Genomic DNA, 18,665 nt, shown 5'->3' on the forward strand with positions numbered 1-18,665 from the left:
TGACTGTGGAGGCCATTGGAGTACAGTGAACTCATTGTCATGTTCAAGAAACCAGTGTGAGATGATGTGAGCTTTGTGACATGGCGCGTTATCCTGCTTCAAGTAGCCATCAGAAGATGGGTACACTGTGGTTATAACGGGATGGACATGGTCAGCAACAATACTCAGGTAGGCTGTGGCATTTAAACAATGCTCAATTGGTACTAAGGGGCCCAATGTGTGCCAAGAAAATAACCCCCACACCATTACACCACCACCACCAGCCTGAACCGTTGATACAAGGCAGGATGGATCCATGCTTTCATGTTGTTTAAGCCAAATTCCGATCCTACCATCTGATTGTCACAGCAGAAATCGGGACTCATCAGACCAGGTAACGTTTTTCCAATCTTCTATTGTCCAATTTTGGTGAGCCTGTGCGAATTGTAGCCTCAGTTTCCTGTTCTTAGTTGACAGGAGTGGCACCCGGTGTGGTCTTCTGCTGCTGTAGCCCATCTGCTTCAAGGTTCGACGTGTTGTGCGTTCAGAGATGGTCTTCTGCATACCTTGGTAGTAACGAGTGGTTATTTGAGTTACTGTTGCCTTTCTATCATCTCGAACCAGTCTGGCCATTCTCCTCTGACCTCTGGCATCAACAAGGCATTTTCGGCCAGAGAACTGCCGCTCACTGGATGCTTTCTCTTTTTCGGACCATTCTCTGTAAACCCTAGAGATGGTTGTGCGTGAAAATCCCAGTAGATCAGCAGTTTCTAAAATAATCAGACCAGCCCGTCTGGCACCATGCCACGTTCAAAGTCACTTAAATCACCTTTCTTCCCCATTCTGATGCTCGATTTGAAATTCAGCAGGTCGTCTTGATCATGTCTACATGCCTAAATGCATTGAGTTGCTGCCTTAAGAATGGCTGATTAGATATTTGTGTTACCGAGCAGTTGAACAGGTGTACCTAATAAAGTGGCCGGTGAGTGTATATATACACAGACAGACAGACAGACAGACAGACAGACAGACACACACAGCTCCTCATAGTACACTTTGGATAATTACAAACTCTGGATAGGCCTACATGCAATATTGTTTTTTGTAGAGATACAGATCTACACAAAGCCATTGACACAGGCATGTCCTTGGCACCGCAAGCTCTCTATTTGGGTTATATAAGTGTGATATAATTTGTGAAACATGGGGAGGGGGAATTAAATTGATTACTATCTGAAAATGTTTGGACATTACTATTTCTAACACTTTATATTTTAACATTGAAGATGGAAATCAGCATGATAAAGTGCAAAAACTAAAAAAATCGTACAATACAGCAGAAGAACAATACAGTTATATAATATACATTCTCAACTCTAATCTAGCCCATAATACAATATGCAATCTATATCTCCTTGTTCCCTCTGTACTTCCCTCCTCTTCTGGCCCAGGGATTAGAGGAAAGAACAGGAGGATATTGCTTCAAATGTCACATGTCAAACAAACACACACATCCGGCGGTGCTTCCTTATTTGGTGCTACTGGAAGAGGTCATTTCCTCTGCAGCTGTGAATCCTTCCTGTTTAAAAGGGCCAAGTCGTTCTTTCAATCAATGCTACCTGATTTACTGAAATAGCTGCTTCCCTTCCTTTCAGAGTAGAATTTCATTGACCAGAAAATGCAACTGAAAAAAAAAACAATAGATCATGGAACACAAATGTGCATTAAATTCACTTTTATTGTAGTTTATACAACACCAGCACCAACAATAACCTGTACAGAAAAAGCATACAAACAGTGGGTATACTGTATATCATTATACATTGAAATGACCATTGAACAGCAGAATGCACCCCCAGACTAACTCTGTGCCATTATGAGCCCTTATAACCCTAACCCTGTTATGACCACAATCTGTCTTCACAACACAATCACAAAATTAAAACTCAGATAAAACATTTTACAGAAATGGAGAAACAGGTTTTATAAAAAAAAACATGCAATTTGTAATATACCTCTATGACAATACAACTGGCACACGAAAAAGTTTGATGATGCAACATTAAACATGAAATCAGTATGATTGAAAATGTGCAAGGACAAAAAAAATACTTTATACAACAAAATGGAAGAACAATGCAGTTATATAATATACATTCTCAACTCTAATCTAGCCCATTATATAAAGTGCAATATATTTACATTTATGGCATTTAGCAGACGCCTTTATCCAAAGCGACTTACAACAAATACATTGTTTAAGTAAGTGAATCATCTATCCATCAGTCATCAGAAGATAAAGTAATCAATGCTCAGACCAGGGGCCACTGGCAGTCACAATGCTAGAAGATGGATTTTTTTTTAAATGTATTTATTTATTTTTATTAACAGGAGAGAAACTTGTACTGGGGGGCAGTGGGGTGAAGAGGTCATTGGCTCCTTGTTCTTCCCTAATGTCCCTCCACCATCCCCTTCATACCCTCACATATCTCAGCCACTATATACAATACAGTAACAATGGAAATGTGTCTTGGATTTTATTGTGTAATATCCTCCATAAATTGTATTCACATGCATGCAGGTTTTTGTATTATATTTGCTTGCTTTCAAAATGCAAATAAACTAAAATAAATGAAAATAAACTGAACAGCAGTTAAAGCGCCTTCAGTAAGTGTTACAACCTGATTTTAAAACAGATTATTTAGATTTTTGTCACTGATCTACACAAAATACCCCATAATATTGTAGTGAATTTGTTAAATGTATTTTTTTTTAATGAGCTCAAATACAAAAATGTCTTCAACGAGTCATTCATTAAGCTTAATTGAGTCTGAGTGCAGGGATAACAGTTCATGTGATTTTAGAATGAATATCTTTCTTTTCATAGAGTCTCTGATTTGCATAGGAATCAATTACTGAAGGCACTGTATTTTTACATTTTAAGGCAGATGCTTTTATCCAAAGCAACTTACAATAAGTACATTTGTACTTAGTACTGTCTGAGTAAGTGAATCAACTATGCAACAGTCATCGTAAGTAAACCCTTTGATAAGAACAAGTGCAATCGGCAGTCAAACTGCTCTGTATACAGTGAATGAAATGAAATGGTGAAATAATGCTGTGACAATGATATGGCCTCTGCTAAAGTAACTCTCTCCATTCTCCATCAGACTGTCCATTCATCTGATGTGCTGATGATCTCAGTTGAAGTCGGACGTTTACAAACACTTAGGTTGAAGTCATTAAAACTCATTTTTTAACCACTCCACAGATTTCATGTTAACAAACTATAGTTTTGGCAAGTCGGTTAAGACATCTACTTTATGCATGACACAAGTCGTTTTTTCCAACAATTGTTTACAGACAGATTATTCCAGTTATAATTCACTATATCACAATTCCAGTGGGTCAGAAGTTTACATACATTTAGTTTAGATTAGATTAGATTCAACTTTATTGTCATTGTGCAGAGTACAAGCACAGAGACAACGAAATGCAGTTAGCGCAACTGTCATACCTCTCAGAAAAGAGATGCGTTCTGTCTCCTAGAGATGAACGTACTTTGGCGCAAATCAATCCCAGAACAACAGCAAAGGACCTTGTGAAGATGCTGGAGGAAACAGGTACAAAAGTATCTAAATCCACAGTAAAATGAGTCCTATATCGACATAACCTGAAAGGTCGCTCAGCAAGGAAGAAGCCAGGTTTTACGTTTTGGAGAAATGTCCTCTGTTTGGACATAATGACCATCGTTATGTTTGGAGGAAAAAGGGGGAGGCTTGCAAGCCGAAGAACACCATCCCAAAACGTGAAGCACGGGGGTGGCAGCATCATGTTGTGGGGGTGCTTTGCTGCAGGAGGGACTGGTGCACTTCACAAAATATATGGCATCATGAGGAAGGAAAATTATATGGATATATTGAAGCAACATTCAAGACATCAGCCAGGAAGTTAAAGCTTGGTCGCAAATGGGTCTTCCAAATGGACAATGACCCCAAGCATACTTCCAAAGTTGTGGCAAAATGGCTTGACAACAAAGTCAAGGTATTGGAGTGGCCATCACAAGGCCCTGACCTCAATCCTATAAAAAATTTGTGGGCAGAACTGAAAAAACAAGTGCGAGCAAGGAGGCCTACAAACCTGACTCAGTTACACAAGTTCTATCACGAGGAATGGGCCAAAATTCCACCAACTTATTGGGGAAGCTTGTGGAAGGCTACCCAAAACGTTTGACCCAAGTTAAACAATTTAAAGGCAATGATACCAAATACTAACTAAGTGTATGTAAACTTATGGCCCACTGGGAATGTGATGAAAGAAATAAAAGCTGAAATAAATTATTCTGACATTTCACATTCTTAAAATAAAGTAGTGATCCTAAGTGACCTAAGATTTTTAGAGCCTCAGACGTCTGCTGGTCTACTCTGTATATGCCTCCGCCTCAGACGTCTGCTGGTCTACTCTGTATATGCCTCCGCCTCAGACGTCTGCTGGTCTACTCTGTATATGCCTCCGCCTCAGACGTCTGCTGGTCTACTCTGTATATGCCTCCGCCTCAGAGCTCAGCTGGTTTGTATCCTTCCACGACGTCCCCTGCACTCATCTCCCCCTTCACCAAGATAACATGGCCCCGGTCGTAACCGAACAACTCACTGTTACAGTCCCTCCCCCCGCCCTCCTCACTTGTATCCTCAGATGAGGAGCCTGTTCCGTCGCTGAGGGTCATGACCTCGCCGACGACCCTCTCCTCATAGGAGACTTGTTCGATGGGGTAGCGGCCGATCTCCTCTGGGGAGGTGCTGGTGGTTGTAGGGGTCTTCAATAGAGGGGTGCTGCCTTTTGGGTTGACGCTGTGCACCTCGCTCACGCTGGTTTCCTCTGGATGCAGGTATCTGCCTCTGACCATGTCGGACAACTTGGAGACCTAGCAGGATAAAAGGGGGGAAGTGGAAGGGAGGAGAGGAGGGGAGGACACAACACACAATCAAACGCTATAGTTCAAAACTATATATGTTTATATTTTCACTCCCCTTTTGTATTTTTATTTAGACAGTGAAACTGATAAAGACAGGGTTACAAATGTGTAGAGGGAGAGACAGAGAGGAAAGTGGCGATGGATGGACATGGGAATGAGCTGTAATATTTCCTGCTGTTCAATTAATTGATTTAAATTAATGATGTAATCATTGTGGCCCTGCACCCCACAAAAGGATGTGTCTGTTTTTGACTCAACTTTACTAATAAATGATGTACACCAATTGATTATTGAAGAATATAAACAAAATAGTGGGGTCAGATTGGGGCTTTAATGGGCTCTTCTTTTACAAGCCCTCAGAGTTTACATCACAAAGTACAACATAACTCTCATAATATCTATACTGCAGTATGCTCACATAAAACCACCTGGGCCCAGTATGTCAAAATGTTTAATCTAGATCAGAGTGATCTGGATTATTTTTTGCTATCCAGGATCAGATCGAACTGGCGTATTTTCCTCATACTACTCAAAATCTGCCAGATAGGAGTACAGAAAAATAATTCTGATCCATATTAAAATGTTTTTAATAATATATCACAATAATGATTCAGCTGCAGAACTAACTGCTGATAGGTTGAACGTACCATAAACACAGGTAGAGGGGGGGAGGAGCTTGTAATTTTCTTGTACGCCATCCACCCAATACAGCCAAACACAATAGAGACGAGAGAAGCCATGGCAATGTAGATGATGTAGTTGAGACCTGCAGGAGACAAACACAGTGTTACCCTGACAGTCCAACTGAGTTTTAAACATTAAAGGAGCAGGGCGTACGTTTGATGGGAATCTGCCACCTCTGGCAACCGCTGTGAAATTCAGTTCGAAGTTCCAAACAACAACATCCTCCCTAATAATAATCTGAACCCCTGAAATGGACTTGAAGTGTTGGACATTGGCTGTTGTGTTTCTACATGCGCGCATGATTCGAAAAGGCAGCCACCAGAAAAGTGAAAATCGGTGAGTCCACTCTCCTAGATGTTTATATGCAAACTTGAGTGTTGGGTAGGACACTCCATTTTAGAAAGCTCTTTTCCGGACCCAAACCCAGCCTTTGTAAACAAAATATTTCTCATTCCCTGATCGCTACCGATTAAACGTAGTCATTACAACCATCTGGAAGCTTGAATGTTACATACTGGACTTTTAAAGACTGGATGTTAAAAGACAACCCAAATGTTGTCCTCCAAGAGTAGCTGCATCAGTTCAACTGATTTCACAGATAAACAATTTTCAAATATCCTAACTGCCTTCAACAGGAAGCTAAGGCTAAACAGAAGATGATGCATACACGTTCTAAATGCCAAGGGCCAATTAAGTCTAGTCTTATCACATCTTCAATTATAGTATCTCCATTAAACATGTAAATTAGTGCAGTACTTGGTTTAAAATGTGTCAGTCTGGGACGGTCAATAGACAGCAACATAAGGTAATGCAAGGTAAGCGGAAACTCAATATGCATGTAAATCCATACTTTGTGGTACTGTAATCTCAACCCAGATGTTACAGCTACAGAGTAAGCATGCAATATTCAGTGGCATACTCTCTGGCTCTGAGAGATGAACTTTGTGGAAACTCAGGTAAAATAAGTATTTTCAGTGAGCAGTGCTGTCCAGCAGGTGCCAAAAGAAGAAGATACAGGGTAAGTACCTGTAGGTAGGCCAGAGGTTAGAGAGGTGGACAGGTGGCCAGAGGTTAGAGAGGTGGACAGGTGGCCAGAGGTTAGAGAGGTGGTACCTGTAGGTAGGCCAGAGGTTAGAGAGGTGGACAGGTGGCCAGAGGTTAGAGATGTGGACAGGTGGCCAGAGGTTAGAGATGTGGACAGGTGGCCAGAGGTTAGAAAGGTGGACAGGTGGCCAGAGGTTAGAGAGGTGGACAGGTGGCCAGAGGTTAGAGAGGTGGCCAGAGGTTAGAGAGGTGGTACCTGTAGGTAGGCCAGAGGTTAGAGAGGTGGACAGGTGGCCAGAGGTTAGAGAGGTGGACAGGTGGCCAGAGGTTAGAGATGTGGACAGGTGGCCAGAGGTTAGAGATGTGGACAGGTGGCCAGAGGTTAGAGAGGTGGACAGGTGGCCAGAGGTTAGAGAGGTGGCCAGAGGTTAGAGAGGTGGTACCTGTAGGTAGGCCAGAAGTTAGAGAGGTGGACAGGTGGCCAGAGGTTAGAGATGTGGACAGGTGGCCAGAAGTTAGAAAGGTGGACAGGTGGCCAGAGGTTAGAGAGGTGGACAGGTGGCCAGAGGTTAGAGAGGTGGACAGGTGGCCAGAGGTTAGAGAGGTGGTACCTGTAGGTAGGCCAGAGGTTAGAGAGGTGGACAGGTGGCCAGAGGTTAGAGAGGTGGACAGGGGTTAGAGCGGTGGTCAGGTCACCAGAGGGGGGGGTGTCTGAGCATTTGGAGAGGAGAATAACTTCCATGGTAATAGATGGAGGGTAGATGCTAAGTGGTATCCTTGGGACGACCCTAACCTAAACCCTAACCTGTTTTAAACCTCAACTTCAATGGGGGTGATGTCAGAATCGTGACTCCGAAGTATCCCAGGTAGCCTTTACCATAGATGGAAAGTAATACATTGTGTTGTTTATACTGTAGTATAATCTTACTGGTGGGGGGAGGCTGAGGCTCAGTACAGACGCTCTGTGGAGTCTTGGCCTTGACATTTCCCATGTGTCCCTCTATCATCACGCAGTGTCTCTTCTCTCCACCTCCCTCTACTTGTAAGTCTGCCTTGCACACATGGTGGTGGTTGTAGTCGCAGGAGACTCTATGCACTGTCTGAGGACAAAAAGAATAGAATAGAATAGAATAGAATAGAATAGAATAGAATGGAGAGAAAAATAAAATAACATAATAAAGTGGAGATAGAATACGTTATTTTCTGTTTCAATTATCCTGCAACATACAGGCAAAGTTGGACACAGGCCAAGATTACATTTATAAAACCAAACACAAAAACACAAAAACTACATAAAATAACAGTTTAGAGTAAGATCCTTCCAAAAATGATAAGAAAACTTTGTATTTAGGACTTGTTCCCCAGACCCAGATTGAGTCTTCTCCTAGACAGAAAGACTGATTTAGTTCTGGACTTAATCTGCGTCCAGGAAACCAGGTCTTCAGAGTCAGCAGAGCACTGGTTGTCCTGTCAGTCTTACCGAGTTTTCGGTGACAACCGTGAAGTCAAACACCTTGTGTTCTTTCCTTTCGGACCGGTCGATGGCATGTCTGTAGAGGTGAAAGGGGTGGGGTAACTCAACTCTGATCTGACTCTGATCTGATTGGACAGTGACGTTGACACCCGAGAGGTCCACGGAACCTAAAATCAACACAGAGAATCATAACCGTCAGTCTGCTTATAATAATAATAATAATAATGCATTTACTTTGTAAAGCGCTTTTCTCAGTACTCAAAGACACTACATTCCATAGAGAGAACAATAATAGATAGATAAATAAGAAGTAAAACAAAAGCACAGTCAGTAAAAACAACAATAAAAATAATTTAAAATTAAGAGCAAGTTTAAAAAGATGGGTTTTGAGGGATCGTTTGAAGGAGGAGAGCGTGCTGGATTATTTGATGTGGTTTGGGAGAGTGTTCCAAAGAGTAGAATCATCTATCATGTACACAATATTGTAACAGAGGTGGTTTTTTAAACCAAGATCATTTGATGACTAACCATGTCCCTGCCTGGGGCATGAAGACTTGAGTTAGCTCCCCAATTTATTGACTAGACTGCATCAACTTTACCCCTATTCTATGACAAGCAATATACAATATTGTGTACAAAAGTCTGGTTCCAGATCTGTACAATATGTACTTAAGCCAACTCCTTCATCATTGACTAGCATTGTCATGGCATACAATACAATCTTTCCAGGTTGAAACAATAAAGCATATCTCCCTATATATATATAGTACAGGCCCTCTCAGTCGGCTGAGTGAGAACTTACATGTTTGATTCACAAGGTCCTTATAGTATTGGTCGTAGCTGAATAAGAGATCCACAGGCTCAGACTGGCTCTCACCAACCACAGCTGTCACTTTTACATTGTAAACAATTGCCTTCTTGGTGGATGAGGTGACATCACAGCGGTAGTGGGAGATGTTGGAACATACCTCTTCTGAATCGTCACTGGAGGAGAGAGAGAATGGTTGTATCAGGGGAGGCTGAACGTTAGAATGGTTGTATCAGTGGAGGCTGAACGTTAGAATGGTTGTATCAGGGGAGGCTGAACGTTAGAATGGTTGTATCAGTGGAGGCTGAACGTTAGAATGGTTGTATCAGGGGAGGCTGAACGCTAGAATGGTTGTATCAGGGGAGGCTGAACGTTAGAATGGTTGTATCAGGGGAGGCTGAACGTTAGAATGGTTGTATCAGGGGAGGCTGAACGTTAGAATGGTTGTATCAGGGGAGGCTGAACGCTAGAATGGTTGTATCAGGGGAGGCTGAACGTTAGAATGGTTGTATCAGGGGAGGCTGAACGTTAGAATGGTTGTATCAGGGGAGGCTGAACGTTAGAATGGTTGTATCAGGGGAGGCTGAACGTTAGAATGGTTGTATCAGGGGAGGCTGAACGTTAGAATGGTTGTATCAGGGGAGGCTGGTGCAGGTAGAAGAGGAGGACAGGCTCATTGTAATGCATGGAATGGAATAAGGAATGGTATCGAACACACATGTCCTCAAATTTCCACCTCCACCAGCCTCCACTGGGTTGGAGGCTGTGCCTTTAGTAAGTATTCACCCCCTGGACTTTTTCCACCTGGCTTTAAAATAGATTTAATTTATGTTTTGTTTTTTTGTCACTGATATACACAAAAATAACATATAAAGTGTTTATTTTTTTTAAATGTTTACTAATTAATTAAAAATGAAAAGTCTTAAGTCAATAAGTATTCACCCCCTTTGCTATGACACTCCTAAAATTTGCTTAAATGCAAAAAAGTCTTCCTCTCCATTTGCTCAGTTTGTAATGACAACATGATCGACAGACACAGTGTGTAATTGATCCTATGCAAATCAGAGACCCTATAAAAACAAAGATATTCATTCTGAAATCACATTAACTGTTATCCTTGCACTCAGATTGACTCAATTCAACTTATTGAGTGACTTGTTGAAGACAGTTTTGCATTTGAGCTAATTTTAGGACTGTCATAGCAAAGGGCAGTGACAAAAATTGGGAAAAAGTCCAGGGGGGTGAATACTTACTGAAGGCACTGTATATAGGAGAGGAGAGAGAAAACATGAGCATAGTGGAGCCTGTCATAACAGACCTGGGTCAAGTATTAGTTTGCACTTGTTGGGACAATTACATTGGTTGCAATAGGCTATACAGGCCAAATCAAATCATGCGCAGCTCAAGTATCAGGGGAGGCTGGTGGAGGTAGAAATTGGAGGACGGCCTCATTGTAGTGCATGGAATGGAATGAGGAATGGTGTCAAACATGTGCGCATTTCAATGAGCATGTCCAGTCAGACACTGGAACGCAGCTCACTCATAATAGCCTTTCGTCTGCACGATGAAGCGAGGCTGCAGGTCTGGGCGTCTGTATTTCCAGAAGAGAACATTCTTGAAGTTGTGGCAATCCAGACTCACGTTGGCCGCAGGAGGAACTGAGGGGGGAAGGCAGTGGAGAGTCAGGGTCTTGTGAATCAGTGAACTCACCTAAGACAAAGGCCTTGTCCTGAAACAACCCTTGACCACTGCTCCCTAGCCTACACCCTTGTGTAGATCTGAAAGAATTGGGTGGGTGTAAGCAAAACCTTTTCTATCAGAGGGCAATGTCGAGTTACTATTGGCATTTTGCTTAATAATGTCTAGTCTAGGAGTCTAGGAGTCTATGAGGTAGGGAGTAGGGATGCCTAGGAGTCTAAAAGGTACTGTAGGGAGTAAGGACTCCTAGGAGTCTAGGACATAGGGAGTAAGGATGTCTAGGAGTCTAGGAGGTAGGGAGTAAGGACTGTTTCTGAACAGGACCAGAGACTTACTTCAATGGGATATGTAAGTTGAGAAGTACCTATGAAAGAGAGAGAGTCCATCATTTCGTCAACAGACCATAAAGGAGATATTATAGTGTGAATAGCAATATCCAAGATCCTCTTCTCAACCCCTAATCCTTACCTCAAATTAGGGGGGGGACATCATATACGTTTATATAGCCTACAGTGGAAAACCGCAAACCAATGGACATTTAGTCTTACTTAAGACGAGAGATGATATTCTGGGTTCTGAGATTAATAGACATCGTACAAAGAGATATGAGCCTTTTCTCAATTGTTAGGAAGCCGACTCCTTGTGTCCTCTCCTGTGTCCTCCACTCGTGTCCTACTGAAAACACACTGGAGGAGAAGATCTAGGTTCCTCCTCTTACATATTCTCCAATGCTTTTTGAGGACGAAGCGAGTGGAGGATGGAGGAGAGGACGCGAGAAGTTGTGTTCCTAACAATTAAAAAAAGGCTAGTGTCTGTTTCCTGAGGCTGTTTTATCGACTAGGTCCACTAGAGGTCAGGCTAACCCTACAGTGGAACTGTAACTACTCTGCCTGCAGCTGGGTTCCATTGGAACAACAACAACGACCTCACAGAAAACAACACTCCAAACCACTGTCAAATATGACAAGGATGATGATATACTGCGGGCTGGAAAACCATCAAGACTTTTTCTTCTATTTCTGATGTTTATAAATTAAAAACTATTGTCTATTCAGCATTTTATCCATCTCCTCCACAATGAAGTCCTAACAGATGGAAATGTTACAGCTATTCTGGATATTCTGAGATAATGCAGGCAGGAGACACACCACTAGTACCAACTTATCAACGACTAAGTCATAGTGATGACCTTGGTGGCATTGACAATGCTCCTTTTAAGGTCCTTAATTGAATGCCAATACCAGCCTCCCCTGCCACACTCTCAGGGAGTGAGATTACAGCAGTGTCATTGAGGAGGTTTAAACCTGGGTCTCCCACTTGCCACAACAACACCACCTTAACTCACAAAGCTTAGCCTAGGCATTAGCTTGGGGAGTTAATGCAACTGTTCATGAATTTGCTATGTAGTCTAGCTCTCTTTGACTCACACAGACCCATCAACCAGCAGGATGTGCTTAACAGATACTCCACGATAAGGAAACACACCATTTCCTTCTGGTTGCACAAGATTACATTTACGGCATTTAGCAGACGCCTTTATCCAAAGCGACGTACAACAATACATTTGTTTAAGTAAGTGAATCATCTATCCAACAGTCATCATAAGACAAAGTAATCAATGCTCACACCCCGGGGCCATTGGCAGTCGTAATGCCAGTAGGCTTTTTTTTATTTATTGTTTTTACATATATTTTATTAGCAGGAGAGAACTAGTACAGGGGGGTAGCAGGGGAGAAGAGGTCTCGGGGTTAGGGGGGTAGTGAGGGTGAAGCGGTCTTTAGGAGTTTAACAGTTGATGTGAGGTAAGCTTTCTGGAGCATAATGGCGACAGTGGCATCGCCCAAATTAATGCTACACAGTAAGGAGGTGCGTTCTCCCCCTTACAATGTGAGCGCTTTGGGTGTCTAAACAGCTGCAATACAGATGCAAATAATTATGATTATTATGATTATTATTATGATTATTATTTAGTCATTGTCTCTAAACCAATCAAGCCATAAACCATTACGGTCAGAGTTATGGTGCCTAAACCTCAGCCACGCACCTTTACAGTATGCTGCTAGGATGATGCATGATACAGTACATTAGTTCACTTTCATGCTCTTATAAAAGAGCAGGGCCAAGTTGGTGTGTGTGTGTGTGTGTGTGTGTGTGTGTGTGTGTGTGTAATATAAGTGACAACCGCAGGAACCATGAAGTCACCACAGCCAGGGCCTGCAGAGAGAGAGGGTGTTGCTTCTGCCGTCCGCTAACCCAGGAAGTGTCACTGTAGACCAGGGATGTGGTCCATATTCTACCTTTCCTCTCCAAGTATACACCCACTAGTACACTCCTAATCATGGAGTTATCAGTAGAAGTGGGAAATACGGTGGAGTTACCCCCCTCTGACCCTCTGCTTACATCAATCCAATACTTTTAAATGTGTGAGTGTCAGTGACCGAGTACACACTTTGGGGAAAAGAGTGGAGAACAGCAGCCGAGAGCTCCCTCAGCTCTAGGTCCGATACACCCACCCACCCACCCACCCACCTGCAGCCGAGAGCTCCCTCAGCTCTAGGTCCGATACACCCACCCACCCACCCACCCACCTGCAGCCGAGAGCTCCCTCAGCTCTAGGTCCGATACACCCACCCACCCACCCACCCACCTGCAGCCGAGAGCTCCCTCAGCTCTAGGTCCGATACACCCACCCACCCACCCACCCACCTGCAGCCGAGAGCTCCCTCAGCTCTAGGTACGATACACCCACCCACCCACCCACCTACCCACCTGCAGCCGAGAGCTCCCTCAGCTCTAGGTACGATACACCCACCCACCCACCCACCCACCCACCCACCTACCTACACTCTCAGGGTAGATGACAGGGTTTGAACACGGGTCTCCCACTCAGCACAACACTGCTTTAGCACATTAAGCTAAGCCTAGGCATCAGTTTCAAACAAACATTAGTTTCTATTTCAAACCAGCTTTGTTTCACTGCCACTATCAGAACGGAAATGAGAAAAGGTGTTTGCCACACTGCATACCACAGATAAGTGACACTTCACCAGAGCTTAAATATGTGACAGATTACTGCAAATCAACTCAGAGGAGGGCCATTTATGATTGTTCATTCATCATAAATGATTGAATACAGTGTCTGTACTGACACTACGAACTCAACACAAGTGGTCACATGACCAACTAACACAAATTAACATTACGTTATATCTGACTCCAAAAGATATTTCATGATTAATAACGATTGATAATGCTTTGCTCATCCCAGTGTGACAGACAATCAACCATGTCGGATCCTAGATTCCATTAAGAACACTCAAAATGTTTTTACCATGCCCTTAACTTAAGATAAATCGGATTGCGAGGAGTTTACGCTCAGGCCAATATCTGAAGCTGATGACTCTCTCTATGTGTCGTTAACAATGCATGTGAACATTAGACATTAAATGGGAGAACCTGGTCCCGATTATGTCGTGCTGTATTAACAGAACCTTTATCTAGCGCACAACATCACATTAATGCACATAGGAAGAATGAGAATAGAGTTTCAACAAACCAATTGAACAGTTTCAAAGCAACATATGACTTAAGTTTTAACCATACGTTAACGTGAGTCAAGGACAACACGGGAGAAAGGTGCCCGTGACAGGTGTACCCCAAAACTCAAAGAATATCTCATTCAACTGTAAATAGTTATACACATTGAAATCAAGGCTGGCGCCACCAAATCCGTCTACATCGTCAGCTTTCTGAATTAAACGAAGCAAAACCAAAGATCAAAACAGATTCAAAAGGAAGTCAGAGCTATAAAATGGAGGCTGGCTGTGAGAACAATAACCCTACCATAACATCTCGGGAATGGGCAACAGGGTATGTGAAGTTTAACAGCCAAAACACACTCTCAGACTGGCTCTGTCCAGAAGCAACCCATAGCCTCAACTCCCTATACACTGAGACGACTGGTTAGGTACAGTATAAGCAAGATGGCAAGAATTCCACCTTGCCTATCAAAAGGACGAAGTGGAATAGTTAAATCTAATTCTCCTATATACAACTGTCTAAGGGGTTAGGGTTAGGGTGGACATGGCCAGAGGAAATTGCAACATGGCAGTGCACATGGCTTTCATTTCACAAGAGGATGTGCTATCCTTGCGGAACCACGAACACCTAAACATATTTGCTTGTGTGAATCTGCACGCTCTGACAAAATATGCTGACTGATAAATCAAGTCAACTTCAAGTTCCTTTATTCGGCATACAACCGAAGTTGGTGGTAATTACTTTAGGTACAACATTCAGTAACACTATTATTTGTTACCCAGCATGCTTAACTACTACGATGAAAGTGCAATTAGTGCATTGACATACACGTAAACGTAAACATTCCACTTACGTGTGTTTTTTAAAGGTTTTTTTATTCTTATTTATTGGATACAGATAGTGAAGAAAGACAGGAAAGTAAGGATGAGAGGGTATGTCAGCAGGGCATGGGCCAGATTCGAACCCCTGTGGACATGGGGATATCTGTGCACTGTAGGCCATGGTGCTAGACCACTGGACCACCACAAGCCACACATACGCGTGTTTTGATTAATGATTGACAGAAAATTACTTGTTTAATCTAGAGCTTTACCCAGTAATCTGGGTGCAAATAACGGTCAGCCCTCTCCCATAATGGCAGTGGTTTAGAGAGGTGGTGGGAAGCAATTTACTCCAGCTCAGGAAACTGCCTTCCCAGCATAGTCTGTTTACACAGCACCAGTAGAGTATTAGCCAAATACCTTTCCACTGTTGGAAACAGTAGGTCTACAGTAGTTCTAAGTTTAGAGCCGAGCCACCGCTGCGACGACGCGTTTTTTTTTCCAGGTCATTCACCAAATGCCACCACCGAGCATGATAGATATGTTTACAGTGTGTTTACAAACATTGCCGCCTGATTAATTATGTGAAGAGTAGTTTATGAGTTGTTGTTTCCATTTGGATATAATGTTTCTCAGTTGATTCCACGCATTTCAACAGTTGGCTACTACATATGGACACAGCGCGCTCACTAAGCAAAGAGCACAGTTCGTGACTCTGGCACTGAATGTACAGTATTTCAGATGATTGAAATGATAACTTTCATGAACCAGTCAAAATTGTTTAGATGCCATGTGCAATGACGAGAATAAAACAAATAAACAGCTCTGATCACGAGAGCGTTGCATATATTTGTCAGTATGTCAATCTGATCTGATCACCCTCGCATTTTGGCTATTTGTCCAGAGCATGTTGTCAGATGTCTGGCCCCCCCTCTCTACCCATCATAAACTGTGCCCATCAACTGTTAAACATGCAAGCTTTTTGGCTGCGTGTGACATTCCAAATATGAACACGTACTGTATTAAATACGTTTGAATAGAATTCGTGGATAGGCCGCATGCAGCATTCCAAACATTGGAACATCCCTCGGGGATCAATAATGTACCTACCAATCTATCTATCTATCTAGACATTTCCCCTTGTTTCTCTGCACTGTGAGAGAATGCGTCAACTATAATTCATGAGCTGCTATAATAAACTTGATTTTTCACATTTCAACATTCAACTCTGCCACCGCTCCGACTTCACGTAATACCTTTCACTGAACACATTTATGTCCATGTAGCTGAAATGCATGGATTCAACTGAGAAACATTGTATCCTACTGTAGATGGATTTGAAGACAAGCTAATTATTAAACTGGTCTGAAAATATGATGACAGTTGTCGGCTCAAATCGTGGCCACTACATTCTATTTACATGTGTTCATATGTGGATTACTCTCTGTGTTTGTGAGCCAAAGGAAATGCCTTGTGACACGCGTTTTGGGTTCATTCTGTCACAGAAGAATGGACACACCTTGCAGACATCCTGTCTAGGATTAAATCAGTACACCCATTTTTCTCTATTATGACATTTGAATGTTTCATAGATGTGTATATAGTCATATTTTATCTTATCTTAACATGTGTTTTATTAGTAGTATTTTGTTGTCATTTTCATTATTGTGTGATCCATCTGAATACCTGTGGAAAACACTGTTTATGAATTGAATACCATTGTTGATACAATTTGCCAGAAGGTCTCCCCCATTTGATAAAAGGTCCTTTGATGTTCTTGGTAGAAATTCCATTTGGTCTTGGGATGGTATAAATTGTTTTCAGAATCTTACTTCTAGGAGACTGCTTATCCGACCTCCTACGTGATTTAGCATGTATAGTCTTGCTAGATAATCTTATTTTCAATTGATCACTTTCCTAGAACCTTCGACAACAATGATATTTTATGTTATGTTCACATTTTTGATTGTATGACTTGAACTAAGCTGAATAGCTCATATATCTCTCGTCTAAATAAATCTCCTCAATTGATGATTATGCTTCTCTCAGGCTAACCCACATACACAAACACACACAGAAACGGACACACACATAGACGCACCACACACACGCGCGCACTCACGCACACAAAGGTCCAGATGAGGCCAAGCTAACCAGCGTGCTGTGTTAGACTCTCTCTATCGAGATGACTATTCTCAGAACCCTCGGCCAGGCACTGCTGTCCAGCCTTAGTTTCTTAGTGTAGAAACTTCTGAGTGGATGTCTGCACAAGCAGAAACCGACATACAATCCTGTCATCTTATAAACAGGATGTCATTTTGGACAAAGAAACTTGTCTTAACTAACTTGACCTCAAGCTATTCACCGAGAGGTCCTACTACAGTAACAGTGCAGGGTTAGTTTAGGCAAATTAGTTTTTCCTTCAAGTTATCTTCCATTTTCTTCAGTGTTGCAAACCAGCATAGGCAACAACTCTGCAAAATAGTCCTACACAGTCATACAAGACAACGCACATAACAACACTTCTTTTGTTTACCACGACGTCGAAGAAAGGTATAAACGGTCAAAAGCAAAAATAGCTTACTTACCAACAATACAAAAAACCACAGGATAGGTAAAAGCGATGAGGAACATGTACGTACGGATCATTTTCATTACAAAGCCCATTCTGCCTATTTAAATGTGCGACATATTCTACATTAACAGTATTCGTCTGGAGTTGTTGGGTCGGGTGGAACTCGCTTCCTGAATGAATCCTGATTGTCCAATGGGGGAAGACTGACGAAAACGCGCTAACGTGAACTCCCAGTGAAATATTCCAACCGTCACTGCTCATAATTGTACTTGTAGTTGAGAAAGGAAAGTCCCTTGGTTGTGTAATTGAAGTCCTTCCTCACTCCTTTGACGTAAACAGATAGATACTGGATTGTTGCCACAGCCCACCAGATACAGAGAATACAACAGACAACATAAAGTAAAACATAATAAAGCCCATAGACAGGCAACAGTACAACGGGCTGTAATTCGTAAACCTGCCACTTTGTTGAAGAAACAGCATCTGCCCTTCCAGAATTCTATGCACGGACCTGCCCCTGTGTATAACCCCCTTTATATCATTATATCATAGCATCTCAACAACATACAAGCAACAACTTGATTTTAGCCTGCTGAATGTCAGAATTCTCAAAATTGGTCTGGCACCAAGGCTACAGTAAGTTGATTCACACACATGGTTGATGTTTAAATGTACTGTTCATCAATTTTATATTCTAGCCCTTTATTAATTGGTTCAGTCTGAAAAAGAACAGGCGTAGATCTGGAAGAAATTATATATTTATACATCAATAATTAAATAATTCCAAATAGAACATCATAACTGCAATTTTGACAATTTACGAAATGGACTGGCACTTCCTTTTAAAAACTACAACTACCAGAAATACAATATCTTTACTGAAAGCAAGGGCATATGGGATAAGTAGTTCTCCAATTCCTGACGTCAGGATAAGTCATTTTTTCCCCCCAACTCCTCAACATCTCTGTAAATGTATAGCGGAGCTTGCCGGAGTTTCCTTGGGTAAGTAAGTTAGTATATATCAGTTTATGCCGCCTGTGGAGTGATGCATTGTAACCTTATGTGTT

At 42.1% G+C, this 18,665-nt stretch overlaps 1 protein-coding gene across 1 annotated transcript; it reads right to left on the reverse strand.

Annotated features, from left to right (window-relative positions):
* Positions 1 to 1,705: 1,705 nt before the first annotated feature.
* ifngr1l (interferon gamma receptor 1-like) lies at positions 1,706 to 17,702 on the reverse strand. Its single transcript, XM_083696110.1, has 7 exons — positions 17,612 to 17,702; positions 10,505 to 10,622; positions 8,959 to 9,140; positions 8,163 to 8,323; positions 7,611 to 7,782; positions 5,602 to 5,720; positions 1,706 to 4,903 (listed from the first exon to the last, which is right to left on the reverse strand). Exons 1-7 carry the CDS (start codon positions 17,688 to 17,690, stop codon positions 4,535 to 4,537), a joined length of 1,200 nt encoding a protein of 399 aa, XP_083552236.1. The 5' UTR covers positions 17,691 to 17,702; the 3' UTR covers positions 1,706 to 4,534.
* Between the last annotated feature and the right edge of the window lie 963 nt (positions 17,703 to 18,665).

Source organism: Argentina silus, assembly GCF_951799395.1.
Source record: "Argentina silus genome assembly, chromosome: X".
Taxonomy (NCBI): domain Eukaryota; kingdom Metazoa; phylum Chordata; class Actinopteri; order Argentiniformes; family Argentinidae; genus Argentina; species Argentina silus.

Excerpts from the sequence above, each read along its gene's own strand:
- ifngr1l (XM_083696110.1), bottom strand. The coding sequence starts at position 17,690 with ATGGGCTTTGTAATGAAAATGATCCGTACGTACATGTTCCTCATCGCT. Across the intron at positions 9,141-10,504 it reads CAGACGAAAGGCTATTATGA|TGACGATTCAGAAGAGGTAT; the intron begins GTGAGCTGCGTT and ends TCTCTCCTCCAG. Across the intron at positions 5,721-7,610 it reads GCCTCAGCCTCCCCCCACCA|GTCTCAACTACATCATCTAC; the intron begins GTAAGATTATAC and ends TGTCTCCTGCAG.